This window comes from Fukomys damarensis, unplaced genomic scaffold (assembly GCF_012274545.1).
Source record: "Fukomys damarensis isolate Sample0158 unplaced genomic scaffold, DMR_v1.0_HiC HiC_scaffold_37, whole genome shotgun sequence".
Lineage (NCBI taxonomy): Eukaryota > Metazoa > Chordata > Mammalia > Rodentia > Bathyergidae > Fukomys > Fukomys damarensis.
The window spans coordinates 32,135,530-32,149,330 of record NW_022900949.1 but is presented as its reverse complement, the minus strand read 5'-3'; the positions used below and the strand labels follow the sequence as shown (position 1 = coordinate 32,149,330).

Here is a 13,801-nt window from a genome sequence, read left to right as displayed (position 1 = left end):
TTTTTTTTTTTTTTTTTTTTTTTTTTGGTACCAATATTGAACTCAGGTCCTTGTGCTTGCGAGGCAGGCAGCAGAACCACTGAGCAAAATCACTGGCCCGTCAGCTTATTTTTGAAAGCCAACTTCCATTCCATTTTTTAATGTTTTTTCTCTCAGTATTCTACCACAGGTACCAGGAGAGAACATGTCAAAATTACGTCAGACCCCCAGCCAGGCTTCCTGGAGCGGCTGAGCGAAACCTCGGGGGGCATGTTTGTGGGGCTCATGACCTTCCTGCTCTCTTTCTATTTAATTTTCACCAACGAGGTAAGATGTAGGTCCCCCTGTACAGAGTGAGGGTCCCTATAGCATCAGGGAGCTATGAATCCAGTCTGGATTTGTTACTAACGGGCCTAGATTTTACACAAGGGAAAGAGCACTGAATTTAATCAGAATTTTGTTCTGTTGTGATCCTCCTCATGACTGACATAAGCAAGAGCAGTAACGGGTTAGTGTACACACCTAAAACTCCTGCTACAGGCATGGTTGGATCTGAGCTCATGTCTGGGTAACTCAGAGATCATAGAGAATGAGGAGCATCTTTCTGAACCGAGTTGTCAGAGTTGTAGAGAGCTCAGTATCGGAGTTTGGGTCTCAGTCCCCTGAGCCAGTCCCTGTGACTAGGGGATGTGTATCTGGTGGGCAAGGCCTGCAGCTGGGAGCAGGAGCAGCCCAAGGGATGGAGGGAAGGGTCAGGGTGGTCGGCAGCCCCAGCTGGAACAGTCACTGCTAGTGGGGCTGGGCAGGCAGGAATCCTGGGTTCCAGTCCTGAGTACACACTTGCTGGACCGCATTTTCCCAGCAGTAAAGTGGGGTGATGTGTCTCAGTGCTCCCTGAGCCCCCATCCTGCCCTGTCTCTGAGTTGTGAACCTGCCCCCGCTCAGGGCCGTGCGCTGAAGACGGCAACCTCGCTGGCGGAAGGGCTGTCACTGGTGGTGTCCCCGGACAGCATCCACAGCGTGGCCCCCGAGAACGAGGGCAGGCTGGTGCACATTATCGGGGCGCTGCGGACATCCAAGGTAGGCGTGGCAGTGCTGGCAGCCGCTGGGGCTTGGGTTGGGCAGCCTCTGTTGGAAAGCAGGGGACGACGGGGTGACACTCGGGTGGCCACCGTGAGGGCTGAATGGGATTAGATTGCACACCTGTGCGCTGCGCCGGCCTGCGGTGAGCCTTTCCCCCAACAGTTGCTCTCTTGGGAGCAGCGTGGTGGGGCCTGGGGGGACTTGGACACTGTTGCACTGCTCTTGGCCTGCTTCTGGGCCCTGCACCTGGTCCTCCTCTGAGGTCACTGTGTTAGGTGCTGGGAATGCAGGGCAGGCAGCCTCGCTTGGCTCTCCCACTGGAAGTAGCTCTGAGGCCCTCTATTCTTCTCCTCTTTATATCTGGCCCGGTCTGACTTTCCTAAGCTGGGGGTTCTGGACCCACAACAGCCTTGCCTTGACTTTTGTGTTCTGTTGCATTCTTTGCAAAGCTCTTGTCTGACCCAAACTATGGGGTGCATCTTCCGGCCGTGAAGCTGCGGAGGCACGTTGAGATGTACCAGTGGGTGGAGACCGAGGAGTCCAGGTGAGGCAGGCGCTGGAGAAGCAGTGTTGGGGTCATCTTGTCACTCTGGAATGCAGAGCACAGAATCTTGCTCTCAAATTGTCCAGGTCTTCCAAAGTTCACAGCCAGTGATTTTTAACTAGGAGGTGGCAAAAGTCCAATGCAGAGTGGCAGAGTGTCTCAGAGAAAGGAGGATTAGTGCTCTCCCTCTAGAGCTGCACAAAGCTGAGGCATGGCTGGGTCCAGGCCTCAGACAGTGTCATCCGGGCCATTGTGCCCTCCACTGCCATTGCTCCCAGAGCAGGAAGGGTGGCTCCCTTACATCCTATTCCTGGTACCGGGGCAGTCACCTGAAGCCTGGGACTGGATGGGTGAGGCAGGGAGCCAGGAAAAGGCAGCTTTGGGCTTCTCAGGGCCTTCATAGCACAGAGGGTGCAGGGTGACTCAAGCCCAGAGTCCTGGATTGCATGGATGTCACCTCGGGTTGAGAAAGGCCAGAGCAGCTGTGTGGGAGAGAGCTCCTGGATCCAGCTGCTGATCTTTGTGGGAACGTGGGCTCCTCTGCCCTGGGGTAGCTTCTGTCTAGAGCCACTTCTGCAAGCCAGGCTAACATAGCGGCTGTCTGTGCCCCCACTACAGGGAGTACAGCGAGGATGGACAGGTGAAGAAGGAGACGCGGTACTCCTACAGTGAGTACAGCCTGTCGGTACACGCCCCACCTGTGAGGCTGGGGGGTGGCTATGTACCAGGGTGGATTCCCCAGGCAATACCCTGCCCCCAGGCTGCCCACCCAGCCACATGTGCCCGAGCTCTGAGCTGCCCTGTCCTTACAGATACCGAGTGGCGATCAGACATCGTCAACAGCAGGAACTTCGACAGGGAGATTGGCCATAAAAACCCCAGGTGCGTGCAGGCCTTGCCTGCTGCTGGCTGGTCCCATCCTCCATACCCACGTCTGAGTATGGGACTGAGTTGACTCTGCCTCCCAGGGGATGATATGGGACATAGCTTTGAGACCAAGCCCGTGCTGGGCACTGGGAACAGAAAGCAAGGCCTGACCCTTGCCAACTCCAGACAAGGTCCACTCAACAAAGCTGCCAACTCAAGGTGTGGGCAGAGGTCCTGGGGGGACTTTTCATGTACCGTGACCTGGAAGCATTTTGCTGCCGGTTAGTCTGATGGGAGGGCGACCAGGAAGGGCTTCCTGGAGGCAGGAAACATCTGGCCTGGGCCTTCTCAGAGTGGCAGAGTGACGGTGAGCCCAACCACATGCAGCGGTGGTCAGGTTAGGCCGCAAGGGGCCATGAGGGTGTCAAGTCCATGGGAGACCCATCTGGGGGCTAGTGGTGTGGGACAGGCTGTCGGATGTGGGCAGGAGGGGCTGAAACATTGGGAGACAGGGACAGAGTGAGCGGCCCAGCCAGGGAAGGCAGACAGCAGCCCCAGGGTGGGGTTCTGACCTGACTCTTCCCTCCCACAGTGCCATGGCAGTGGAGTCCTTCACAGCTATGGCCCCCTTTGTCCAGATCGGCAGGTTTTTCCTCTCGTCAGGTAAGCTGACCTAGTAATTGGCCCGGCCTGTGGTGTGTGAGCTGTGGATTCATCCTTGAGTTCCTGTGGGGAGCCCACCTATACCCAGCTCTGTGCAGAGGAGCCCCTCAGCCACCGTGACCCTGGGGCCCCATATAGCAATGGAGAGGGAGGAGGCAGGGGCTGGGGCTGGCCTGGCTGCTGCATGGCCTCTGTTGCTTGGAGGTGCTGCTTGCCACCACATCCTGTCCACTGGGATCCCCCGGTCCAGGATGGCAGTGAAGGCTGTGATCTGAGGGGCAGAACAGGGGACCAAGGCCATGCCCAGATGGATGGGCATGGGGCACAGGGATGCCCTGGAAGGGGAACACCTAGTGGGAGAGCCCCGTGGCCAAACCCCTTGGACAGGTTGGAAGGTGTGTGGCTGCAGGTCTGCGCATTGGGGGATCATACAGGGGCCCGTGGTTCTGAGCACTCCACCTCCCTCAGGCCTCATAGAAAAAATCGACAACTTCAAGCCACTCAGCCTGTCCAAGCTGGAGGACCCCCATGTGGACATCATCCGTCGAGGGGACTTTTTCTACCACAGTGAAAACCCCAAGTACCCAGAGGTATGTGAGGGTCCCCACACCGGGCCACGCCTGCACTGCTGCAGCAGCCAGATGACTGGGGCACAGGCCTCCTGGACCACAGTGGGCAAGATGGAGGCAGGGGAAGGACGAATGTGGGGCTTTGGCCAGGCCAGCACATCCGCCTCACCCTGCCATCCCTCTGTTCCCCAGGTGGGAGACCTGCGCGTCTGCTTTTCCTATGCGGGCCTGAGCAGCGACGACCCTGACCTGGGCCCGGCCCATGTGGTAACCTGGCTTCCCCCGGTGGCACCAAGTCAGCTGGGGCTCCCTGTGTCTGGGAAGGAGCTGACCACTGAGGGTTCCCTGTGGAGGGGCAGCTGCCACATGCAGTCGGTCTGCTGCCCCCAGTCCCACAGCCAGCCACAGACTCCATGCTCAGTGCGGTTCTTGAATATTCTCTTAATGAGTCCTCCCAAAGGAGATGATTCTGGGGCTCTTCGTTGCTTCCCTAGGTAGCACAGACCTCGGGGAGAGGTGCCCCCCCCGAGCGCCCCTCAGCTCTGACACCTTTGCTGGCCAGGTCACAGTGATTGCCCGGCAGCGGGGTGACCAGCTCGTCCCTTATTCTACCCGGTCGGGGGAGACCTTGCTGCTCTTGCACCATGGGGACTTCTCGGCGGAGGTGAGTTGCACTACTTGCCTTCCTCGTGAGGCGTGACCAGGAGAGGTGACAGCCATGCCATGCAGTGGGAGAAGGAAAGTGGGGGGCGGAGCCCCACGGGACAGCAGCCTGCATACAGGTCCCTTTCCTGCCACATTGCACCCAGCATAGAGGAGGGGATGCAAAGCCTCTCTCTGATAAGCTCTGTCCTTCCTTCTGGGACACAGTGTTACTGCAGGACTCACATCCAGAGTGTGGCAGGGGTGAGGCACCAGCACAGGGCAGGGTCTGCCGTCGCCTCTCCCTCCCGCAACTACATGCTGGGCTGCTGCCTGTTGTCAGCCCCATTGGCCTCCCAGCTTGTGGCACCGCCGTTCCCTGTTCTTGGCTAGGACGGGCTGTGCCCACTGTCCAGCCTCAGTCTCTTAGGGACTTGTGAATAGGAGGAGGGCCGGTCAGGCCTGGTCTTTCTCCTGCCAAGTCCCTGACTTCCTGCCTCCTGGGTAGAGTCCCAGGACCCAGCTGCTCCCGAGATGGGTTAGGGACCTGTGGCTGAGGGAAGGTGGCAGCCCTGGCATAGGAATGTGGTCACATTGTGGGCCTCAGGCTGCCTAGTAGTGGAAGCCCCTGTGCCTGCACCCCGTCAGCCATCCCAGCTTCTCACACGCAGGAGAGAGATCTGGGTGCTCTGATTCCAGCACGACACAGCACAGCATAGGGCAGGAGGAGCTGCTGCTGCCCAGGGCCCCTCCATCCCTCCATCCCTCCCTCTGAGCCTGTCCCAACTCTAGAGCTTCACTGTGGTTACCCTCATTCCCACCTTACCTGTCTGCTGTGGAGCATTCGCCCCTTCACTCAGCCAGTGTGCATTGGCATAGGAATGTCAGGCGGGTTCCTCTCCCGGAGCCTGGAGTTGATTCTTTGTGGTGCAAACTTTCTTTGTTCTCTCAGAGCCTTGGTTGCCTCCTGCTCATATGGGAATGTGCTCCAACCTCACTAAGTTATTCTGAGGATTAAGTGTCTAAAGGACATGTAAAACCCATAGGGTAGGGGCCAGGGATGTAGCTCAGTGGTGCCACGTCTACCTGGCAAATGCAAGGTCCTGAGTTTGACTCCCACTGAAAGGCAACTATTTAGCACGGAGAGCTGTACATTTTTATTATAATGGGTATCGATCTTGGCAGGTGGGGCCTCTGGTTAGACAGAGGGCAGTGGTGCTGAAGCTATGGCACGTGTGCCGCATTGGCTCTTTGTGTCATCGAATGCTCTAAAAGGCTTGCCGTCCCTGGACTAGGGTGTCGGGGAAGCTCTGAGGAAGTGATGTTCCAGCTGAGGTGGAGGAACATGCTGCAGCTGGCAGGGCTGTGCACAGTGCAGAGGCCCAGCAGTGGTAGGACCTTGCCTTCTCAGCATGGATAGCCAGCAGGCCAGGTTTAGGTAGCAGGTCAGAGGCAGCAGTGTGACCATCTGGGAAGCCCACGTGTGGTCCCTGAGGGACAGCAGTAGCATGGATTCTGGGTGGACAGTGTGATGGGCTTGGAGAATGTGGGCGCTGAGGTGACACTGGCTGCCAATGAGACGGGGTTAGGGTGCATGTAGGGGGAGCCTGCCGCAGCTGACCCAGGTTCCCACCTGTGTGGCCGTGGGTCCTGGACCTGCTTGCTGAGTGGGAGGAGACAGGGAAGCAGGGTGGGCAGAGCCCTACTTTGAGCCAGGCGTGCAGGATGCTGAATGGGTTGTCTAAGAGGCAGTTCAGGTGCCAGGGTGCAAGTCATGTGGACAGAAGCAGCCAAAGCACTTAAACACTGAGATGCCAGGAGGGTGTAGGACAGCAGGGGCCATGGAGAAGGGATGGCCAGGCAGCGGGAGGAGACAGCACCAGCCTGAAAGGACCCCACTGTGTGCATGGAAGGTGCACAGCTGCTAGTGAGAGGGGCTCCTCCCGGGGGCCATGGCTGGGGCTGTGCTGAGGCTGGCACCTGCCCCAGAGAGCTCCCCTTCCGCACTGTGCAGCAGCTGGCACATGGAAGGACTTAGATAGCAGAGGGGGCTGCCCTTCTCCTCTGACCTGTCCAGAAGTATCCATGGCCCCGAGCTGGCACAGTCTCCGCAGCCTCTGTCCTGCCCACTGGACACCTGCTGTCCATCTCCATACCCTACAGGAGGTGTTTCGCAGAGAACACAGGAGCAACTCCATGAAGACCTGGGGCCTGAGGGCGGCCGGCTGGATGGCCATGTTTATGGGCCTCAACCTCATGACTCGGATCCTCTACACCCTGGGTAGGCATGGAAGTGGGGCTGGAGGGAACCTTGCTGCTGCTCCCGGGGCTGCCACCTGACCTGTGAGCTGTACCAGTCTGACGGCCACTCCGTGGGACAGAGACTGGGCACCTTGACCCCTCTGTGATGAGTGACCAGAGAAAGCCAGCGTGGTGGAGAGGGCCCCCCTCCGTCCATCCGTTCTCTTGCTCCCTACTTCCTCCTCAGCTGAACAGGCATAGGGAGGAGGCTGTAGCTTGGGGGGTGAGCTGGACTTGCACATCTGTCCTGCCAGGCCCTGCTTGCTTCACAGTCCCTCGCTCAGCTTCAGGGTCTCCCTGCAGTTCCAGGCTTCCTCTGCTTGGCTGCACTATGCTCAGACTGCAGGGAGGGCTTGGCCGTGGGAGCAGAGGCAGGCTGGATCCTCCGGAGCCTCAGTCCTAGTCGGTCACATGCCCTCCCCAGATGTGGCCATCTGTGCCCTAGCTCTTCCCAGCATGGGATTGGCCTGCAGGAAAGTCACAGCAGGAGGTGGACACATCCTGCTCCATCCTCATCCTCGATGAGCACCAGGTGCCACTGCAGCTGGTGCCAAGCAGTGAGCAGGACGGACGGACGAGGCCGTGGCCAGCCTAGGCCTGGCCTCCTGCTGCTGTACACGTGCAGGAGAGGCTGTTTAGTTCTACATGGCTCTCCGTCTCTCCCTGGGTGGACAGAGTAGGCAGCTTGAGGCCTTCGGCCATACCATGCAGGACCTGGGCTTTTCCTTCTCAGGGTTCTGGAGTCTGTTTAAGGCTGCCCACTTCCCTCCACAGTCCCCTTCTTCCCTTACCTGGGAGCCAGGAGGTGGGAGCCATCTGTAGGTGTGAAGCGTGGTGGCCTGGGAGCCTCATCCCCACCCCCTCTTCTCACAGTGGACTGGTTTCCCATCTTCCGAGACCTGGTCAACATCGGCCTGAAAGCCTTTGCCTTCTGCATGGCCACCTCACTGACCCTACTGACAGTGGCCGCCGGTTGGCTCTTCTACCGGCCCTGGTGGGCACTCCTCTTCGGCTGCCTGGCCCTGGTGCCCATCCTCATTGCCCGGACACGGGTGCCTGCCAAAAAGCTGGAGTGAGGGAAGCCCTGGTGTGGGCCAACCCTGTAGGAGCCTAAGGACACAGGTCACCCCACGCCAGCTCCATCCCCGAACCTCAGGGGCGGTCTTGGATTCGGATTCTGCACCCACTGCTTTTCTGAGGGGCGAACCCGGCTGTATACCCATTGGGCTTGGTGTTCATGGGTTTGCCCTCTCCTCCTTTCTTGCTGTAAGCGGCTTGGTGAGCATGGCAACTCAAGGGTGGACTCAATAAGCAGCATCCTCCTGGTCCCCTCCCCTGTCCTGGGACTGTCTGGGTACAGCAGCGACACTCCAGAGACCTGTTGATGGCAGGGGTGGCCTCCTCACTCTGCACTGCACGGCCCCCGTCACATCCTTCAGCCCAGGGGACCGCCTTCGGCAGGCACCAAATACACTAAGCACTCACCTGGCATGTAGGTGTGCCCAGACCAGGTCTGTGGATGAAACCAACCCGGTTCTCAGTCACTCCGGATGTCACTGAGAACGGCATGTCTGCTGGCTTAACATCCCTAGTCTGGACGGACAGGGTCCTGTCATCGGGTGAGAGCTCCAAAGCCTTACTGCCTTTTCTCTTTGATATTTCACTTCTACCCCAACTCATCGTAGACCTAAAAAACCAAACATCTTGAACAGTGGACGTCTGATTGTTACAGATGACGCCTTGAATCTGTCAGTTGAGGTTAATTCAGAGCACAGGAAGCTGCTGAACTGGGTGTGACTCAGCTGAAGTGAAAGTGGTACGAAGCTTTGAGCAGCTTTGGAACAAGTGTCAGCAAAGGAATTTGCTTTCCCTGCTCCTGATGATGGTTTGAGCTTGCAGTCAGCCATCCCAGGAAGGGGCTGGAAGCTCTGTACCAAGTGTGCTCCTCTGTGCTGACCCAGCCAGCCACATCCAAGAGCAAGACAGGGCGGGTGCAGGAAGCCAGCTGCCTTCCATCCCTTTCATCCTGGGAGTGCTGGGCTTTGAGTGCTGCTTCTGCATGATTCTTTGGGGTGCTTAGCGTCCATCTCTTCACTTGTTCTAAATAAAACCCACACTCAATTTACAGTTCCCAAGCTTTTCAGTTCCCTCTTAAAATAGGTTGTAAACTTGTTGCCTTAACCGTATGTTTATGCTAGAAAGTTGTGGGAGTGGTTGCTTTGGCAAGCAAGCTTTTGGTGGCTTCCCTGGGAGGACCTCTAAGGGGGGTGATCTGCAGAACTCTCCCTGTCCGGTTGTCTGCGCTGTGCACAGGGATTCTTGGTTACATCCAGCACCCAAGGGGACTTATCTAGGCATAGGACTGAAATAGAAATACTATCCACGACTGCTCAGCAAATCACTAAACTCAGTGGATGCTTTTGGATAATAGGCAGTACAAGTAGATGATGACTAAACATGAAAAAAAAATTTTCTCATGGATTTAAACTGCCAATTTTAAAAATGCAGCAAAACAGTGTTAAGAGTAATTTGAAGGCTTTGGGAAACCACCACGAAATTTGTATTATCTTTGTATTTTTATAAAAGTGCAAAATAAATTTTCAGTATCTCTTGGTATGAGTTTACCATTATCCTGGTTTCGGTGGGCCCATCAACTTTATTGAGAAGTGTTTGAATCTGTACTCACTTCTGAGTTGCTCTGCAAGATTAAGGCAGGTGTCAGTTCCTTTATTAATGACACCGAGCATCCCGGGCACTGAGGAGCCTGCTGGTTGTGGCTGTTGACAGTGCATGACTCATGCTCCAGGCACCTTTCGAGTGCTCCGAGAGGCAGGGGCAGAGGGGCTGGTTCGGGGATGGCAGACATGTTTCAAGTCCCACACTGGCCAGATTCTCACGGTGTCTGGCAAATCAGAGTTCTCCCGGTCTCAGTTTCATTTCTAAATTGGGGGCAATGCCTACCTCATGAGATGGTGAAGACTAAAGATTAAGCCTACAAGATGCCCGACACTTCCACCCCTGTTGCTTCAGTGGTCAGGAAGTAGGGGCTGCTGCTGTCCACTCTGATGCCAGCAGTTACATTACTTGCTTGAGCTACAGGCATGGGGGAACTTTTCTGAAGCCTACTCCTGAGTTTCTCAAGAGAGACCCGCTCCATTTCATCTCCATAATACCTCCCAGAAGCTGACCCTGCTGAAGAGGTCATTTCTCCAGACAGGGCAGTAGCCTTCTCATCTGGGAACAACACAAGCGCCCACCCCCAGCAGGCAGCTCAGGCATGCTAAGTGTGGAAATGCGGTCTCCATAGCAACCCGGCCTGTTTCTCCACCACACAGCCAGCAGTGCTCCCGCCGCTGAGTCACACCCAGGGTTTTGTTTGTGTCCCTTGGATAAAAGTGACTCAATGTAGTTAAGGACTCCTTTCAAAGATTAACATCTTAAGAAAAAAAAAACTTCAGGTGTATGAGCTCCCAGCTCACATGAAAACAAAACCTCATCTTCCCTATCAACATGCTCTTGGTGGTGGTCTTGGTAAAATCTGAAACTCCATATTCCTATGTGAAATAAGTCAGACGTGTTTGAGTGCCACATTGTTTCTCTGGTGTGAAACGAAAAGTGGAAGAAGTATATAACAGATATTATTGGGAAATGGGAAGAAAATGTTCAAATGGGAAGGGAACAAGGGAGGAGGGAGGGAGAAAGCAAGGTGGGTTGAGAAAAAAAGTGAAAATAGAAGGAAAAATGGAAACAAAGCTTTTGTGCATACGGAGGGGAGGGGCCTTGGGGGGAAGTGGAATAAAATAAAATTTATTTTTTAAAAAATGTAGAGGCAAGTCTTTAGATAAATGCTTTATTTTTTTCTCAAAATGTTATAAAAGTTATTTCTCTTGAACACAGAGCACATAAGAGTTTTGTAAATGTATGCCATAATTAGTAAAATCTACTTGAACACTGATTCACTTTTACTAACACTTCTTTAATGCTCAATGATTATTTTTCTTTCCTGTGTTAGCTCTTTGTTCTATTCTTCTGCCACGACAAAACATGACTTTGGGAAACAATCACAATGCCATGATCTCAAGTGGCCTGTACTTCTTTCTACTTTCCCGCCTTCTACAAAGAGGCACTGCTCAGCAGCAAGAACCTGACCCGGGGATGAAATGGCCTGCAGAGAAGGATCCTAAGCCCCAAGTGAGGCCCGGGCACAGGGTCTGGTGGGTGGGGACAGCAGGTGTACCTCTACCTGCAAATTTCCTAGTGCTTTCTATTAAAATGAGCTGACCTTACCGCCAAAGATGGGAAGAACAGGGTTCCCAGGACAGTGTCCCCAGAGGGCTTTGGTGAGCAGCCCTACGGGGACCCAGCTGCAGTGTGACCTCAGCCTGGCCCACATCCGTCCACCATCCAGAAGCAGGCACACAGGTCACAACTTCTCAAATGGGAACAAGTGGCTGGCGGCCTCTTTCTTTGCCTTTCTGGTCTTCCTTGGGCACTCTGGCTTCTGCTCTTCCTCAGCTTCTCGGTTCTGAGGCCAAGAGGCAGCCAGGACACTGGCCACCTCTGCTTGCGAGCTGGTCCCCTCCTCGTCGTCCGACAGCCCACCTCCTGCACCCATGTGTGGAGCTGCTGCATCGCTCTGGAGGGGCCAGGCAAGAGAGACACAATCACCAGGTAGCGCCTTCCAGAAGCTGCCAAGTTCCCAGCCACTGCGGCCAACCTCAGGTGTAGGCACAGTGATTATGTCTGGGACTGCCCCGACACACAGTAAGTACTAAAGGACCTGAGGGTAGCACCCCTGAAGGCACAGACAGCTGGGTAGTCACAGCATATGGTGGCCAGAAGCCCATGAGACATAAAGCCAGACTCGGGCTTTCAGTGAAGAGTTCACAAATATTTCCTAAGAACAGGCAGACTGGGTTGAGGCAGGGCCAGAATATCACAGGGCACTTCTGCTGGGGTCCACATAACTGCCTTGGGACCTGCCAGTCCTGGATGGGATCCCTTGAGGGCTGTCACACTTATACCTGTGTGTGCAGCCTGGCCTGCTACATACAGGTGCTGTGAGAGGTGACCCAAAGAGGTACACAAGGCCTGAAAGTGGCTGCAGGCACAGGGAGCCTGGAGCTAAGAGTGAAGCTATCTTCACCTTGCTGTCAGCAAAAATTGGGCAGTGACTGTCCCAGACCTGTTCCTCTGTGAAGGCTGCACACTGACCTGGGCACCATAACGCATCCGCAGCTTCTCCCTGATAAGCAGTCCCCGGGCCAGCAGTTTCCAATTCCCCAGGGCCCGCTTCTCACGTCTCTGCAGCAGGAAAAAAGGACGACATGTTAAGCACTGGTGTCATCAGAAATTACCAGGATGGAGCCTAAAAATGAGTACAGACAGCCACGCAGATTCAGGTGGGAAGATAAGGTCTTGGTCACACATCGCATTTTTAAAAAATGATGGCTTAGAAAATACTTCAAAGCCACTAATATAAAACCTATTTTTAGTGGATGGGGTAATCTAGGACCTGGACTAAAGAAGGAAAGACCTGGGGCTGCAGTCCCTGGAGTGGAGACCCAGGCCGGCAGGGCACAGTGACCATGGAGGGGTGGGCTATCCAGGAGGCCGGTATGGGGGGTTTGGGGAGACTGCAGGGCACATGGTCTCTGCCTCCTCTTCTCCCTGGTGGACGTGGCCAGGGAGGGAAGCACATCCCTGGGTCCACCCAGCCCACCCTCCTCCTCTCCCGATCACACGCCAGCTCCGTCCTCCCAGCTACTCCCCATCATTCACCTCCTTCTCCTTCTTCTCAATGAGGGCCTGCTCATTCTCCCAGGCAGTGAGAAGCACATCTCTGAACTCCTCGCAGACAACGTAGCCATCGGTTCTGTGAGGCATGACACAATCTCGGCTAAGTCTGCTGCTTGCTTGTCCAACCCTCCCCTCCTTGGGACAAGGGCCCCTTCTGAGCACTCGGGTGTCCTCGTGGGTATATTGGGCAGACTGAGGACAGCCAACCTGGCAGGAGCAGGCTTAGGGGGCCCAATGCCACCTCTCCTACCCAGCATGCCTGAGCACCAGACAGGCTTCGTCTTCAGTGCTGCCCCAAAGGACAACTTAGGAATCAGGAAAGACACGGTCCCTACTTTGGTCACCATCTGTGACTACCCAAGAAGAGTTTGCATCCAGTGTTCCTAGGGCATCGACTTCACTACTGTTATGACCCTGGATGGGAGCCAAGGTTGGATAAGGGCTATAGCTGCCTTTACTTCTTAGAAGCCTGTTTTCAGATCAGTCAGGCCTTGACACAGGAGCCAAGGCCCCAGCCCTCACGCACACAGCATGGCAGTAGCCACCATGGAAGTCGAAGCCTGTGACGGCCGGGGCACAGTCGATATCCAGCTTGCGGGCCACACGATGCAGATTGGGCAGGTGCAGCTGCACACAGCCGACGGGCATCATGCTGGGCAGGAAAAGATACACGTTCCCGAACTCGTTCCGTGGCACCTGAGAGGGACAGTGGGATGTGGCCAGCTGGGCAAGTGGGCCCAGTCCCTACCAATCCAACGTGTCCTACCTTTCCGTCCACAGCCACAGGAGGCTGGTACTCCTCTGTCTGCCAGTGGCCAAACAGGCCCAGGTCATTCTGGTTTTGCAGTTGGGGGTCAGCGAGCCGGGCTTTGCGGGCACGGTTGGAATAGCCTTTCACCATCTGCCCAAGTACACAGCCACAGCTCACCAGGAGGCTCAGGGTCCTGACACCCATGTCACCAGACCTGAGCACTTCATTCAATCCTGGTGACATGCCTGTGAGAGGGGCGGCACTTGCCCACTACGGTCTCCAGCACTGGCCAACACACAATGATAGGGTGCTGTTTTCAACAAACCCAAGCGTCAGGTGAACCGCACGGGGTGAAGACCACCCTGGAGTCACAGCCTGTCAAGCAGGTATGCTCAATGCTAAGGGACAAAGGTGGATCCAGTGGTCACACACTCAAGGAATCAAGACCTGCACGTGACAGAGCCAGAATTCATGCCTAGGCACCACCTGGCTGTCCCACTGGAGAGCCAGTCTCTCCCACCAACCCCATATGCCTAGGACCCCAGCTTGCTCCCCAGCAAGTGTGGAGGCTGCAGCCCGGTAACTGGGCCTGTTACAAGATTC

General features: G+C 55.7%; 2 protein-coding genes across 3 annotated transcripts in view; one reads left to right on the top strand and one right to left on the bottom strand.

The window, feature by feature from the left end:
* Positions 1-10,515, top strand: part of Tmem43 (transmembrane protein 43) — a 13,678-nt gene extending 3,163 nt beyond the window's left edge. The window contains exons 2-12 of the mRNA XM_010637900.3: positions 157-306; positions 925-1,059; positions 1,512-1,606; positions 2,225-2,274; positions 2,419-2,488; positions 3,066-3,136; positions 3,605-3,726; positions 3,898-3,972; positions 4,268-4,369; positions 6,511-6,628; positions 7,522-10,515. Coding sequence (XP_010636202.1) covers positions 157-306; positions 925-1,059; positions 1,512-1,606; positions 2,225-2,274; positions 2,419-2,488; positions 3,066-3,136; positions 3,605-3,726; positions 3,898-3,972; positions 4,268-4,369; positions 6,511-6,628; positions 7,522-7,724 — 1,191 coding nt within the window. The 3' untranslated portion in view covers positions 7,725-10,515. The remainder of the gene's footprint in view (positions 1-156; positions 307-924; positions 1,060-1,511; positions 1,607-2,224; positions 2,275-2,418; positions 2,489-3,065; positions 3,137-3,604; positions 3,727-3,897; positions 3,973-4,267; positions 4,370-6,510; positions 6,629-7,521) is intronic.
* A 58-nt stretch (positions 10,516-10,573) lies between these two features.
* Xpc (XPC complex subunit, DNA damage recognition and repair factor) overlaps positions 10,574-13,801 on the bottom strand; it is a 29,028-nt gene continuing 25,800 nt past the window's right edge. Inside the window, exons 12-16 of one of the 2 annotated variants that reach the window (XM_010637898.3) lie at positions 13,214-13,348; positions 12,974-13,143; positions 12,430-12,523; positions 11,863-11,952; positions 10,575-11,284 (exon numbers count right to left, since the gene is read on the bottom strand). In XM_010637898.3, the coding sequence (XP_010636200.1) occupies positions 11,072-11,284; positions 11,863-11,952; positions 12,430-12,523; positions 12,974-13,143; positions 13,214-13,348 (702 nt within the window). In that variant the 3' untranslated portion in view covers positions 10,575-11,071. Of the gene's footprint in view, positions 11,285-11,862; positions 11,953-12,429; positions 12,524-12,973; positions 13,144-13,213; positions 13,349-13,801 lie in introns of both variants that reach the window. The other variant, XM_033759522.1, reaches the window with a different exon arrangement.